The sequence below is a fragment of the Salarias fasciatus genome, chromosome 8, assembly GCF_902148845.1.
Source record: "Salarias fasciatus chromosome 8, fSalaFa1.1, whole genome shotgun sequence".
Classification (NCBI taxonomy): Eukaryota; Metazoa; Chordata; class Actinopteri; order Blenniiformes; family Blenniidae; genus Salarias; species Salarias fasciatus.
The window spans coordinates 8,980,713-8,994,201 of NC_043752.1; the positions used below are offsets into that span (position 1 = coordinate 8,980,713).

Genomic DNA, 13,489 nt, shown 5'->3' on the forward strand with positions numbered 1-13,489 from the left:
TCAGTGAGTTGGACTTGCTGCTGAAGCCTGATCTCTTGACTGTGGACTGACGGCGTTCTGGTCTCTTGGTTCCTGCTTCAGGTTCGGACTCTGGAGTCCATCAAACGTCAGGCTCAGCAGCCCGACATGGCTCACCTGTCGGACACAGTCCAGAGGCTGGCACTGCAGTCCCACACCTGAACACCGGCCGTCACACTGCTTGGAGAAAAGCTGTTCCAGAGAAATGCTGTGTCAATAAAAACAGAAATGACCTTGAACAAATGTTTCAAAGCTCTTCGGATTTGACATGTTCACACACTGAGTTCAGATTCTGATGAAGAAACTAATTTTAACCACAAAACAGCTGATTTTGTTCAACATTTTCAAACTGTTTCCAGTTAATTTCATTCTGGTCAACAAATAAACTTTGAAAGAAACAAAGATTTGTTTGTAGTTGTTTTACAGTCTCTGCTTGATCTTTGATGGAGATTAAATCTTTCTAATCTGAAATTCTGTCAAACAAAAAAATGTAGACTTATATTAAAAATCACACATTGTCTGGAAAGTTGTTTCAATTACTTTTATTCAATGTTTGATCAATCTGTACAGAAAATTATATTTCATTATTGATCATCAGATCTTCCTCATTGATCTGAGAGAATGGAGAATGTTTCCAAAGATGAACAAATCTAACTTATGAAACTTATGGAAAACACCCAGCGTACATCTCTTAACAAGTGATTCCCTTTTTAAAACTAAGATTTATTTTTGTTGTTTTAAACAATTACCACAATCTCACACAAACGGATGACACTTGGTCACACATGACATTGGAGGGAAAACACAGATTAAGCAAAAGATGCAAATAAAGAAATAATCACATGTGAATATCTTGCAGACAAGAACAAAAAAAATCACCCACAGATGAAACAACAAAAAACTGATCCAATCTGCATCAAAATACATATAGCTAAATGATGTTTCAAATAAAGAAATAAAGCCAAACACCCTCTGACTGAAAAAGACCACGTATTCACACATTTGTACATGTTGCTGCTTCCAGATTATTAGATTATTCCTCACACTAAATGACTCGTTACGCCTAAAGTTGCTCAAATGTTTGACCACAAAGAAATCAAACTCTGTCCATGTTTCTGTGACAAAGCTGTGAGAGACAAAATAAGAGTGGAGAAGCTGCAGAAACAAACATCAGCAGAAGAAGAAAAGATGAACAAGTGCTGACGAAGGCTGTTTGATTGACAGCTGATCTGTGTGCAGCGGAGAAAGAAAACAACAAGGAGCTCTCAGCAACCATGACGGAGACTCAATGACTCAAATTACAGGATGGAACCAAATCACTGCTCCTGATGTGACCTCAGTTTATTTCAGCTTCATCAACTCTGCACTTCTATCAGGGGCAAACCAACCACAAAACCAGACTCCAGCGAGGAGAGGCTGAGTGAATGTGGTCTGGACTCTGTGGAGGAGAGTCATGGTCTCAGAGACGCTGTAGAAGGACAGAATACCTGCTGTGTGATCCAGGAACACTCCCACTCTGGAGGATGGAGGACCTGACACTGGAGTTTTAACTTTGTTGTGATAAAAACTACAACTGTTGTTGACACAACGTAAAGCCCATGATTTGTCATTATTACCAAATTCACTGTCAGTGTAAAGGTCTCTGCTGATATTCTTGTATGCGACTGTCACATGAATGTCTCCTCTCCTCTCCACCTCCCAGTAACAACGCCCAGTCAGACTCTCTCTACTCAGAACCTGCCAGCGTTGAGTGAATCTGTCTGGATGTTCAGAATAGGACTGTTCAGTCTTCATTAATGTGACTTTTCTGTTTCCCTCTGATAATAACAGCCATTTGTTTACTGTGTTTGGATCCAGTGTGAGTTCACGTGAGTATCTGAAGAAAGCAGCTCTGGTCGTTGGCTCTGGCTGTGGCAGTAAAACATCCACTTCAGTCACTCTCAGTGAGATGTTTGTCCATGTTTCACTCAGGATGTCCTGGAGTTTGTCTCGGGCCTCTGACACAGCTGCTGTCACATCCTCAAAGTATCTGAGAGGAGCAGTGTGGAAGCTGGATGAGTGTGTGGACTCACTGAGAGCTGACAGTGAGGGGAAGCTGAGCAGAAACTCTGTGTGATCCTCTGTGTGTGAGAGCTGCTCCAGCTGGCCGTCTGTCCTCTTCAGCTCAGCGATCTCCTGCTCCAGCTTCTCCTGAAGCTCTCGCACTCGACTCACCTCTGTTTGCTGCTGGGATCTGACCTGCTGCTCAACATCTCTGCTTCTTTCCTGGAGGAGACGGATCAGCTGGCTGAAGGTCTTCTCACAGTCCTCCACTGTCTGATCAGCAGAGACATGGATGTTCTTCGCCTCCTGTTCCAGCAGCTTCACGTCTTTCTCTGCATCCTGGATCCTCTGCTGGATGATGTGTCGACTCTCCTCCAGCTCCCTCTGCCTCTCCGTCCTCTCTGCTGCAGCTGACACTGTGTCGTGGCCTTTGTGTTGGTCCACAGAGCAGAGGAAACAGATACACTGCTGATCGGTGCGGCAGAACATCTTCATCACCTCATCGTGACGAGAGCACATGTTGTCCTGCAGCGTCTTGGAGGGATCCACCAGCTTGTGCTCCTTGAAAGCAGCTGAATCATAATGAGGCTGAAGGTGCTGCTCACAGAAAGAGGCCACACAGAACAGACAGGACTTGAAAGCTTTGAGTTTTCTTCCAGTGCAGACATCACAGGCCACATCTTCAGCTCCAGCATAGCAGTGATCAGCAGGAGCAGCTTGAAGTCCGCTCCTCTTCAGCTCCTCCATCAGAGCTGCTAACATGGTGTTTTTCACCAGGACAGGCCTGGCTGTGAACGTCTGCCTGCACTGAGGGCAGCTGTGGATTTTCTCCTCATCCTCTTCACCCCAGAAGCTTTGAATACACTCCATGCAGTAGCTGTGTCCACAGGGAATAGTCACCGGATCCCTCAGGAGATCCAGACAGATGGAACAAGAGAAGCTCTCTCTGTCCAGCTCAACTCCTTTCTGCGCCATGTCTCCTCTCTGTGGCTCCGACTGAGTGACCTTCACTTCCTCACAAGAGAAACTGCTCTGACCAGTGATCAGCCCGTCATGTGTTTGCATGGAGCCAATCAGCTGCTGCTCTTCACCTCTGTTGGTTCCACCCATCTTCCAAAGGGAGACCTGAAGGGGAGGAGGAACTCTGTGGAACCAGTGGAGCTGCTTTATTTTAACCTGACTCATGTAATGAATCAAAGTTTACAGAAAACAAAGTTCATGTTTACAACTGAACAACCTGTGACATTGATCATGTTGCTGAATCAAAGCAAAATTCAAAAGGTGTGTAATGTCCAATGAGTTCTTTGAGCTTGACAACAATAGCACATCTGACTACAATGCCATCTCAAAAACATGGTTTGATATTGAGAGAGGTATACATTTTTGTTTGGATGGATATGAGCTAATATATAATCATAGAATTAACAAAAAATCTGGTGGAGTTGCTTTATTTATTCACAAATCACTCAAATTTAATATTGTTCCTAACATGACTACTGTAATTGATGGGATAACAATGTCTCACAGTTAAAATCTTTTTTTGAACAAATGAGTAATGTTATTGTGAGTTGTGTTTATCGGACACAGGGCTCAAATGTAGAAATGTTTAATACATGTGTGGAAAATTTGTTTTCTACTTTAAATCAAAAGCCATCTTTTATTTGTGGTGACTTTAAAGGAATACTCCACCCAAAAAACGATTTGGCCTCATTTTCTACTCACCCTCATGCTGAGAAACACTCTGGAGCACTTTCCTGACGTTTCAAATGCAGTTGGAGATGTTTGGGGATTTTCGTTGTCAACAAACAGGGACCGACAGAGCCCGACAGAAAAAATGGTCCATAAAATCCACAAAACGTTCCCATTTTCCTTCATACTGCTCGTCCGCTGTAATCCAAGTGTCCTGAGTGCGTAACGTCCGTAATTAATTCTTAACGAGGTCATTTAGTACATTTTAAGAGCCCAAACAGTGCGCTCTGTACAGCTCCATTGCATGTCTGCACGCGCACCCTGAACTACGGAAGCCGCGGCAGACCAAGCAACACGCTTGTGCCCTTTCAGCAGGACACCGAATTCAAAGCTTTAAAACAGTAGCCAATCACTTTTGTGATTGTCCACAGCTCGGTTACTCACAGCAGAATATATACAGCGGAACTTCTTCTACGCTTGCAATTTAGAAAAGGAGTCGCTGAAAGCGCGCAAGCGTCTGGCTTGGTCTGCCGCGGCTTCCGTAGTTCAGGGTGCGCGCGCAGACATGCAATGGAGCTGTGTGAGAGCGCCCTGTTTGGGCTCTTAAAATGTACTAAATGACCTCGTTAAGAATTAATTATGGACGTTACGCGCTCAGGACACTTGGATTACAGTGGACGAGCAGTATGAAGGAAAATGGGAACGTTTTGTGGATTTTATGGACCATTTTTTCTGTCGGGCTCTGTCGGTCCCTGTTTGTTGACAACGAAAATCCCCAAACATCTCCAACTGCATTTGAAACGTCAAAAAAGTGCTCCAGAGTGTTTCTCAGCATGAGGGTGAGTAGAAAATGAGGCCAAATCGTTTTTTGGGTGGAGTATTCCTTTAACATTGATCTCTTGAATCCTGACAAGCTTAAATCATTCTACGACCTCGCTGATACTATGTATAGTTTATCCCTGTATCCAACAGTGGTGGGCCGTCAGGGCCTGCAAAGCCTTCTCTGCTGGCCTAAAAAGTATCTGAATTACATTGACTGATGTAAATTATATTTTGTCCATAAATAATTAATAAATGATTCCAAACGGTATGTTCCAGTTCCTTTCATAGTTTTCCCGTGGTTGAGCTGCTTCCAGACATGTTTTTTTCATATTAAATCATTTAACCAATCAGATTTCAGGCATCATCTGTTGCTAGGGTCAAAGAAATCTGCCCGAGGCCTTCTCTATCCGTTCTGATAGCCCAGTAAAGTAAAGTGTCAGACAGTTGCTTCAACCAATCAGACAGTTGCTTCAACCAATCAGACAGTTGCTTCAACCAATCAGATTTCGAGTTGGCGACTCAGCGCCTTCTAGCTAGCTTATGTGGCCGAGGGGGTTACAAATAAGTTAACTTAAAGTTGTTTCGACAACGCCACCTAGTGGAGGGACTAGGACCCGTTAAACCAAGGCTCTGACCCAGGGGTGAGCAGTGCAATAACAAGCTTAAAATTGCAGTGTAATTTATTACAAACAAAGACAACGTTCACAGATAAAGTTCAATTAAAAATAGGGTTAGTCCTCCAAAAAAATGAAAAATAAAAAAACCACAGCTGTCGTCAATCCCTGAGGGGCCTGCTCCAGGTCCTCTGATCGTTGCGCTGGTTAAACTTCGTGTGGACCTCCGCCCGGGACGTCGGTTTGAGCCCACCCTGGATCGTCGGCCAGTGGCTCCTACTCCCGCTTCCCCTGGATGGTCCGGTCGCACCAGCAGCGACCCCCTGCAGGCAGACGCAACACGGCCAGAAAAGAGCCCACGGCTGTCGATCCCCCACAGCCGAGGCTGCACCGCCCCGGTAGCACCCCCCCTCTCAACAGCGGCTACTCACAGGCAAGGCAGGGATCAGACCCTGCCGCTGTTGGAGCTGCGTGCTGGGTGCTGCCGGCCTCCGGCGGGTCGTGTTGTCGGCCCTCTTGGTGTTGTCCCACTCACTGCCTCGCTCCTCCTGTGCAGCGTGGACTGGCCTCCGTCCCCTCTGCTGTGCCCTCGCTGCTCCACACCTGCCCTGCTTAAATGTTGGGATCTCTCCCTCCCACACTGCAGCCCTGATTAGTCCGATTGGCTTCAGGTGTGCTCATGTTCGCCTCTGAAGACTGCAGGTAGTGGGGATGGCCTCACTTAAAAAAAATGTCCACAGCAACCAATAAAATCACAGCAAAAACGTGCAAATAAAACAAACATAAAACACAATAAAAGAGGTCCATAGTCCCACACCCCCCCAGACTTTGATGGTTCCAGTCTCTGAACCAACATCTTAGTCTCTATAACGAGCAGGGCATTGTCCTTGGGTGGTCCGAGTGGATCGACGGGGTTCCTGTTCCAGTTCAGGTTCAGCGTCTTCGAGTTCAGGTTCAGCAGCTTCGAGTTCAGGTTCGGCATTCTCTACAGGATAATATAACACCAAGGGCTGTCCTAAGGTCTCTGGCCCAGCATGTGAGTGTTCATTGGGCTGTTCAATGGCTGGAGCAATGCAAGGTTTCAGAGCATTTCTATGTAAGGTTGTCTCCTTTCCCCCATTCTCTGGTCTGACACGATAGACTAAACCAGAGTCCCCAACTAGACCGATTATCACATGGGGTTTCGACTCCCACCAGCTGTGGAGCTTACCATGGCCTTGTCTGTTTCTGTCACGCACCCACACACATTCCCCAGGTAATAGGGCGGTTGCTTTGGCTTTCCGGTCATAGTAATCTTTTTCGTGTTTAGCGGCATCAGCTATCTTCTTGCGAGCTAAATCATAAGCGTGTGACAGCTTCTGATGATGTCCAGCAACCCACCCCTCCAAGTCATACCGCAGGTGCTGATCCACAACCCCCAGATTCATATCAACAGGCAGTCTAAGGTGTCGACCAAACATTAGGTATGATGGAGCAAACCCAGTGGCACTATGAACAACATTGTTATAGGCGTGTAACAACTCTGGGAGGTACTCAGGCCACCGGCTCTGTTTCTCTAGCTCCAGGCTTCGAAGCATATTTAGCAGGGTTTGGTTCATTCTCTCAACACGGCCATTTCCCGCTGGATGGTACGGCGTGGTTCGACTCTTAGAAATGCCATACATGCTACACAACTGTTTCATGAGCTCTGACTCAAAGTTGGGCCCTTGATCTGAGTGGAACCGAGCTGGGCAGTCAAAAGGCTGAATAATACGAGTCCAAATGACACGAACAGTAGTTTTAGCAGTCTGATCACGAGTAGCTACAGCCCAGGAATAGCGCGTGAACATGTCTGTCATGACCAAGATGTTCTGATAAGAATCATTAGGGCGACGCAATGACAAATAATCAAGGGCTACCACCTCGAGGGGATATGATACCTCTATAGGTTTTAGTGGGGCCCTGGGCTCAGTTCTGTCTTTTTGTAGGGTGCAAATGATGCACTCTGCTTGAAAGCCCTGTACCTCCTTTTCCATGCTTGGCCAGAAGAAATGGCGCCTTATGTGAGTGAGAGTCCTCTCTGTGCCCGCATGAGCAGCTGCCTCGTGGCACTTCTTCCACACGTCCCGACAGCTGGAATCTGGGCACACAATTTGGAAACGAGTTTCACACGTATGGGGATCAACCATTTTTCGACACAGAACCCCTTTGTACAAGCACAGTCTTTTCCTTTGCTGTAAGAGCCTCTTCACTCGATCTGCGAATCCATCCCTCTCATCCTTGTTCGGTACAATTCCTTTCTGCACGTACCTCCTCACACATTGAATGTCCGGATCTACCTCTTGCAGAGCCCTCCAGTCCTCTCCGGGCTCCATAGCGGTGGAGTCTCCTTGGTCAAGGGCAGTTGCAGATGTAACCACGGCGGCAACATTGGTGGCGGCTCGTTTCTGGGCAGGGGTTGAAGGAAACCTGGACAGAGCGTCTGCATTCACATTCTCTCGTCCTGCTCTGTATTTCACATCAAAATCAAAGGAGGCCATCTGGGCGACCCACCTCTGTTCGACAGCCCCAAGTTTAGCAGTCTGTAAATGAGCTACGGGATTATTGTCTGTGAACACTGTAAATTTGGCCCCTGTTAGATATCTTTAAATTTTTCAGTGATAGCCCATTTAAGCGCCAATAACTCCAGTTTGAACGAACTATAGTTCGAATCATTCCTTTCAGCACTTACACTAACAACAGCAGATCCAGGCCTTCCGATTTACATTCACCAAGAGATACAGTAGGGGGCGGTATGCACCTAAGTTGTTGGTCGCCTACCTCAATTATTCCAAAGAAGAAGAAGAAGAAGACCTGGAGAGAAATAAAACTTACGCCAGAAACACCACAGGGCAAGCTTGACTTTCAGCCCTGACTTTATGAAACTGAAACGCACGGATTAGACCATGTGGAATCAAATTGTGCCTGATTATTTTTCTTCCACAGCAGAGGCCCGAATTTAACTCGTCCTTTTTTCTCTCTTTTTTTTTTTTTTTTTTTTAATTTCCCTTGAAAGAAAGAAAGAATTTTAACTCGTCCTGAGGTCACACGCTTAACCAGGAGGCAAACGCATCGGAGTTGACCGGCTGAAGGTCGTCAGACATCAACTGCAGCATGACGAGAACGAGAATCGCGAAAAATGACGAGAAAATCCATTTTGTGCATTCAGTAAAAGCTTATTCGGGGAAATTGAATTTTCTTTAAATATCCATTGGTCACATTCACCACCACAAACCCTGAAGAGCCAAGCCTCTGCCGATTCACTGAATAACAGGAATGATTTGTATCAGAGATGCTGAGAGTCATTATTCAGTCTTCTTCATGTGAACGTCTGTCAACGTGCCGACAGCTGCGTGAAGAAACCATCGTATGTCCCCAGTCTAGGAGGTCTGGGACTCACCATGAGTTAGACCCCTCCCACACTTCTCACTGCCAAGAAGGTCAGCACTCACACATTTTAAAATGGAACAAAAGCAACTTATTTCTTCACAAAAATACAGGGTCAAAATCCAGTAAACCAAAATCAAGGACGCTCGTCTAACTTAAAGAAAAGGGGAACGAAAAAATAGCTCCTGATCTAAACTAACTGAAATACAGGAGATAAATGGGTGGCAGCACCAAACAACAGAGCCTCTTCAGCCTGGATCATGCTTTCAAGAGCAGCAAGCGTTCTTCGTTGCAGTGTGCGTGTGTCAGAAGAGAGAGGAAAAAAATTAATTAGTAAGCGTTCCTTCACTGATCTTGGCCCCATAATAAGCATGCAATCTATTTTTCTAATGTAACTATGAAAATCTGAGAAATCTTATACTGATGCTTATAATGGCAATCGTTCTGATCACTACAAGTATCCAAAAATCATTTTAGTGTTATTATTAAAAGTATATAGCCAACGCTGTCTTGTTCTGTGCTCCTGCAGCCATGCTGGAGCACTCAGGCCTTGTTCTGTTGTGGTTCTGTCTCTGTGTCAGGAGCCGGGCTGTCTGCAGAGGCAGGGATCCGGCTGCTGACTGCAGTGAGCTGTATCAGCTGTGGCGCAGGGTGAGGATCATTTCCCTGATGAGCAGCGGCTCTATTTAACTGACACTTGATTCAATGCACTTGACAGAAAGTCAAGTGCATTATTCTGAAAAACCTGGAACATAATGGGAAAGATGGGAACACAAAGCAAACAAACAACAAAAAAATTTGTCAAAGACAGGTCAAGTTGGGTGCTTTCAAATAAATATAACTAATACTTTAATAATCATCACACCAATAAAAACATTTACTGGCCCAGTAAAATCTAAAAACCATATTTCAGGATCATTCATTCAATTCTTCAATCTGTAACAGATATCAATCAATCAATCAATCAATCAATTTATTTTTGTATAGCCCAGTATCACAACAACAGTTGCCTCAGAGGGCTTCAAGATGTTACATTTGTCGGTAAAAGTAAAAACAGTGAATAAGCATAATGGTAATATGTCAATATTTACAGTAACGAGACAGAACGAAGCAACCACCGCCTTCGACCCTCACATCCGGCAAGAAAAAACTCCAAAAACCCAGTGGGAAAAGAAGAAATCTTGGGGAGAACCACAGTATGGAGGGATCCCTCTCCCAGGGACGGACAGCTTTGGCAACAGCTTGCATGAGACAATAAGAAGTAAAGCCTAGGACTATGTTGAGGACAGTCCGTTGGACGGTCCAGCACAAGAACCACGGATCCCAGCAGTAGAACCGAAGCCAGTCCACGGGCAGGACCGACAGGGGTGTCCTCCCGGTCCGGACGGAGCTTGTTCATAGGCCTTCGTAATAGTGGAGTCAGCAACTGAAACTGGAGAAGACTCCCCCTCGAAGGGGGGGACAACAGGTGAAAAGCAATGAACGGACTAAAGGGAATAACATTCAGACATTAGAGGAGGACAGGGCTCAGTGCACCGTACTTCCCACAGCATTCTAGCTCCTGGGGCAGCTTTGTGGATACTTAACTGTTTAAACTAGTATTTAGTTAGTATAGTTTAGTTTAGTTTAATTTAGTTTGGTTTAGTTTAATTTTGTTTAGTGTAATTTGGTTTGGTTTGGTTTAGTTTAATTTAATTTAATTTAGTTTAGTTTAGTTTAGTTTAGTTTAGTTTTGTTTAGTTTAGTTTGGTTTACTGTAGTTTGGTTTGGTTTACTTTAGTTTGGTTTGGTTTGTTTTAGTTTAGTTTAGTTTAGTTTAGTTTAGTTTAGTTTAGAATCCCTAGCTGACCTGATCATAGGCTGCATCGAAGAGAAACGTCTTGAGCCTAACCTTAAATGTGGAGACTGTGTCTGCCTCTTTGACACCACTTGGAAGCTGGTTCCATAAAAATGGTGCCTGATAGCTAAAGGCTCTTCCACCTAGTGTCCATTTAGAGACTCTAGGAGTCACCAGTAACCCTGCATTTTGAGAGCGAAGTGCTCTGATTGGTTGATAAGGCGTTAAAGCATCTTGGAGATAGGTTGGAGCCATCCCATTTAGGATTTTGTAAGTGAGGAGAAGGATTTTAAATCTAACTCTAAACTCGACTGGAAGCCAGTGAAGAGATTTTAGAACGGGAGTAATGTGTTCACGTCTTCTAGTTCCAGTTAATAATCTGGCGGCTGCATTTTGAACCAACTGAAAGTTTTTTAATACACTTTTTGGGCAGGCTGCGAGAAGGGAGTTGCAGTAGTCCAATCTCGCAGAAACAAATGCATGGATGAGTTTTTCTGCATCGCTTCTAGGTAGAATGTTTCTTATTTTAGCTATGTTGCGCAAGTGGAAATATGCTGTTTTACAAGCCAGGTTGATGTGTGCTTTAAATGAGATATCCTGATCAAATAAGACCCCGAGGTTCCTCACAGTAGAGGAGGAGGATACACTGACGTTATCTAAGGTAATAATCTGTTTGGATAGACACTCTCTCAGTTTATGGGGGCCTAGTATAATGACCTCTGTTTTGCCAGGATTCAGACGGAGATAGTTCGTAGTCATCCAGGTTTTAATTTCTCTGATACAGTCACTGAGTCTGTCTATTTGATTAGTTTGATCAGGTTTCATAGATAAATACAGTTGTGTGTCATCTGCATAGCAATGAAAATTGATATCGTGACTTCTAATTATGTTCCCTAAAGGAAGCATATATAACAGAAATAAAATTGGCCCGAGTACGGACCCTTGAGGAACCCCATAACTGACCTGGGAGCACGGTGAGGACTGTTGGTTAACGTGAACAAATTGGTACCTATTAGATAAATAGGATTTGAACCAGCAGAGGGCTTTTCCTCTGATGCCAACCTCACATTCTAACCTCTGCAGGAGAATATTGTGGTCGATTGTATCAAAAGCTGCACTGAGGTCTAGGAGAACCAGGATTGAGACTAGACCTGCGTCAGCCGCCAATAGCAAGTCATTAGTGACTTTAACTAACGCAGTCTCAGTGCTGTGATAAGCTCTATATCCTGACTGAAATTTCTCAAATAAACTATTGTCCTGTAGGTGGCGGTAAAGCTGTTTAACCACAACTTTTTCCAGGACTTTTGAAATAAAAGGCAGATTTGATATCGGTCTGTAGTTAGCTAGAATATCAGGATCGAGATTAGGTTTTTTCAGCAGTGGTTTGATTACTGCGAATTTAAATGACTGTGGCACATAGCCATTTTCTAGAGAGGTATTTATTATAGTTATGATCGTATTTAAGATAACTGGAAGGATATCTTTGAAAAGCTTAGTTGGAATTGGATCTAGGAGACAGGTTGAGGTTTTAGAAGACATTACAATTGAAGTAATCTCAGCCCCATTTACTAATGAGAAACTATCTAGTATTTCAGGTATTTCAGGTGGAGGCAGTGGCTGGATTCCCTGAGCTTGATCTGAGGAAAGCGCTTCACTAATTTTACCTCTAATGGTTATGATTTTATCATTAAAGAATTTAAGAAAGTCATGGCAGTTTAAAGATTCTGGGATTACTGGTTCCACTACAGTATGACTGGTTGTCAGTCTGGCTACAGTGTTGAATAGAAACCGAGGGTTATTTTTGTTTATTTCTATTAAACGAGAGTAATATAATGTCTTGGCTTTAAAGAGAATTTGTTTATAGCTTAGCAAGCTACATTTCCAGGCCTTCAGAGATTGTTCTGATTTAGATTTACGCCACAGTCTTTCTAATTGCCGAGTTTTTTGTTTGAGAACACGGGTTTCAGAATTAAACCATGGAGCAACGCGCCTGGGTCGATTGGTTTTCAGCTGCAACGGGGCCACTACGTCAAGGGCAGATTTTAGTGAGTGCATAGCACTGTCAACAAACTGATCACTATTATCACCACTGGCCAATAAGCTCATTTCTGTGAGTTCACAAGATAATGCAGCAAATGCAGGCTGGATCAGTTCTTTGTACCGAGCCACAGATTTTTCAGATAATGTCCGTATCAGCTTAATTTTATCTTTTTGAGCACAGTAGTCTTCAATCAAAACCTGAAAAGTAATTAAAAAATGGTCTGAGAGAATAGGGTTCTGAGGGAGAACATTTAGGTCACTGACTTCTATCCCATATGTTAAGACCAGATCCAGGGTGTGCTTGTGACTATGAGTGGATTCATCAACATTTTGAGTGAAACCGATACTATCTAATACTGCAATAAACGCATTACTCAAACTATCACCAGAATCATCCACATGGATGTTAAAGTCACCTATTATAAGGATCTTGTTATGAGTCAATACTATATTGCTTAAAAACTCTGAGAACTCAGTTAAAAAGTCAGAGTAAGGACCAGGAGGTCGATACACAATAATTAATAGCACAGCTTTTTGATTCTTCCAATTTGGACAAGTAAGCGTTAGTATTAAGCTTTCAAAAGAGTTGAATTTAACATTAGTTTTGGGTTTAAGAAGAAGACTGGAGTGGGAAATCACTGCCACACCTCCACCTCGACCTGTTGATCTAGCTGTTTGGAAATTAACATAGGTTGGAGGGGTACATTCATTGAGCCTCACATAATCATCTTGCTGGAGCCAAGTTTCTGTTAGAGCAAGGAGATCAATGTTATTGTCACCGATAAGGTCATTAACTAACAGAGATTTAGTGGAGATTGCTCTAATGTTTAGTAGACCACATTTTATGTATTTCCTACTGGAAAAGTTATTTTGTCTTGTACAGATGTTAAGCTTTTTACCCATTGACTTTTTTTTAATGCTTTGAGCACTTTGGACAGACTCAGTCTCTGTTAGCCTAGGTAAACCTCCATGCTTGACTTGTAAAAATCCGGGAGCAGGATTAGTGACGGGATCAACAAGA

The 13,489-nt window shown here is 43.8% G+C and overlaps 1 protein-coding gene across 1 annotated transcript; it reads right to left on the reverse strand.

The window, feature by feature from the left end:
- Positions 1–552: 552 nt before the first annotated feature.
- Positions 553–3,037, reverse strand: LOC115392976 (tripartite motif-containing protein 16-like). Its single transcript, XM_030097704.1, has one exon. The coding sequence runs from the start codon at positions 3,034–3,036 to the stop codon at positions 1,360–1,362; it is 1,677 nt and encodes a 558-aa protein (XP_029953564.1). The 5' UTR covers position 3,037; the 3' UTR covers positions 553–1,359.
- Between the last annotated feature and the right edge of the window lie 10,452 nt (positions 3,038–13,489).